This window comes from Exserohilum turcica (genome assembly GCF_000359705.1).
Source record: "Exserohilum turcica Et28A unplaced genomic scaffold SETTUscaffold_33, whole genome shotgun sequence".
In the NCBI taxonomy this organism is placed as follows: domain Eukaryota; kingdom Fungi; phylum Ascomycota; class Dothideomycetes; order Pleosporales; family Pleosporaceae; genus Exserohilum; species Exserohilum turcicum.
Genome location: NW_007360170.1, coordinates 38,285 through 40,284, shown reverse-complemented (window position 1 = coordinate 40,284; position 2,000 = coordinate 38,285). Strand labels below are relative to the sequence as shown.

Genomic DNA, 2,000 nt, shown 5'->3' with positions numbered 1-2,000 from the left:
GATTTTTTTTCTAAGTGTTTGCGCATCACGCTCTTGTCTACGGTGATGAATGCGCATGTCTTGCAGCGCAGTCCATCAAGCGGCGTCCCTAGCTCTTCAATCGGCTTAGCGGGCGGCTCGGGAAGCTCAATATTCTTCGGCTCTATCCTCTCGCAGTGCGCAAAGCGTTGAACAATCTCTTTGCGCACTTTTGCGGGCGTTGCGTGCTGTTGTAATAGATGCTTGTCAAGATTAATAACCCCGCTGCCGTGCTGCTTGCAAACTAGCACACCAAAATTAGCTAGAAAGCAGAGAATATCGTCGTAGTTGTCTAGTGAGATTTCTAGCAATTTATCGTATGTATGGGGACTGCTGCTGCTGCTGCTCTCTGCGGGCACGCGACTGTCCCAGATGGGTAGCTCCATAAGACGCTTGCGTTTGTAGTCAAGTCTCGCTAGATAAATAGACAAAGTATACGCAACTAAACGAAATGTTAGATATAAGTGTTATGAGTATAGTAGTATAAGTAAATTCGCTACTTTGTATATTTGTTGTTGTGCTAATGCAACTAGTAGTCCGACGTTACCCCGGTTCTCTTAGCAACAGCGTTGCTGGGGTCAAGCCCTTGTCTGAATCTCACGCAACAACTAGTAGAAGATAGAAAAGAGAGATACCTGGGGGGCATCTAGAAAACTTTCCAAGATACCCCCATTGGGCGTTGTTCTGTTGTGTCGCGATGCTGTTGAGACTTTCTTAGTAACCCTAAACTTAGGGGTTAGCTTAGGGTTAAGCCCTAACCCTAACCCTAGATGCAGCGACTACCCCATACACTTGTATATACAACGCTGCGAGTTTCGCACTACTATTAGGGAGACTGCAAAAGACTTTCTTAGTCACTATATATGCTATAACACCCTCTGGGGCCTATATTGGGGTGTACTTGGGGTTAAGTCAACCCTAACGCTAAGCCTAAATAGTGCGGCTTATGGGTGTCAAAACAACGCGGGTTTGGGGGATCAAAATGGCCCGATACGGGCAGAAACCCTAACGCTAAGCCTGTTTCGGCGCGGGTTATGGGATAACCCGCGCCTCATATTGGTTAGGTAGCTAGACTTGATGTGCTAGATGCACTAGATTGCGGTCCTTAAAATGCTCTAGCCATTGCGTGCGCTTAAACCAGAGCGTCTTATCAGTCTTTGCTGTCTCTCCTACGACTTGTTCTGCGTCTTCAAGTTGCTTTTAGACTTGTTTGTAGTTATTAAGTTGTTGCTTATTAACGCTTTGTTGCTGCCCACTTCTGCGACCAATCTTAGCATCCACATCAACGACAAAATATTTGCGCAGCCCTCCACTGTTAAAAAACGTCTAAACTTTAACTAAAGTAAATAGACTACTCTTGTCACCAATCCATGGAAGCTCGTGTGTTTTTTTACAGTGCTTCCGCATTTCGTCGCTGCTTATAGTAATGTAACTACATGCTGTACACCTAAGACTATCTAACGGCGCCCCTAGCTCTTGTATTGCTTTCGCTGGCTGCCTGGGAAGTTGAATTGTGCTCGGCTCTGCTGTGGAAAATTGATTGAAATATTGAACAACCTCTTGTCGCTGTTGTACGGGCGTCTTGTGCTGTTCTTGTAGATGCCTGTTAAGATTCAAGACGCCTGTGTAGTGCTGCCTGCACACAAGCACTTTATATTGCCTAAGAAAGCAAAATACATCGTCGCAATTCTCCTTCGTAACGATCTTTGGCCAGTGCTGCACGTCTATGGCGCGTGCGTTGCTGCTGTCGTGCTGCTTAATAGGCGCTCAACTGTTCCATGTGGGGTTCTCCATTGTCGCGCAACCCTAAGAACGCAACCCTAATAACAACAAACTCTAGCTGCACATAGTAAAACTCTAGTAGCGGGTTGTGCATGCGCTTTTAAGTTAACTTTGTATAACATAGTTTTTAATAACGATAAAAAAATGTCGTGGGGCAGCTGTGTTGGGGTACGCAGGGCATCCCTTAAATATTCGCCCAA

At 45.8% G+C, this 2,000-nt stretch overlaps 1 protein-coding gene across 1 annotated transcript; it reads right to left on the bottom strand.

Annotated features, from left to right (window-relative positions):
- Nucleotides 1-1,487: 1,487 nt before the first annotated feature.
- On the bottom strand, nt 1,488-1,812 carry SETTUDRAFT_29294 (uncharacterized protein; the record flags this gene model as incomplete). The annotated part of the gene is made up of 2 exons (XM_008029732.1): nt 1,488-1,621; nt 1,791-1,812. The coding sequence occupies 2 exons, from the start codon at nt 1,810-1,812 to the stop codon at nt 1,488-1,490; spliced, it is 156 nt and encodes a 51-aa protein (XP_008027923.1).
- Between the last annotated feature and the right edge of the window lie 188 nt (nt 1,813-2,000).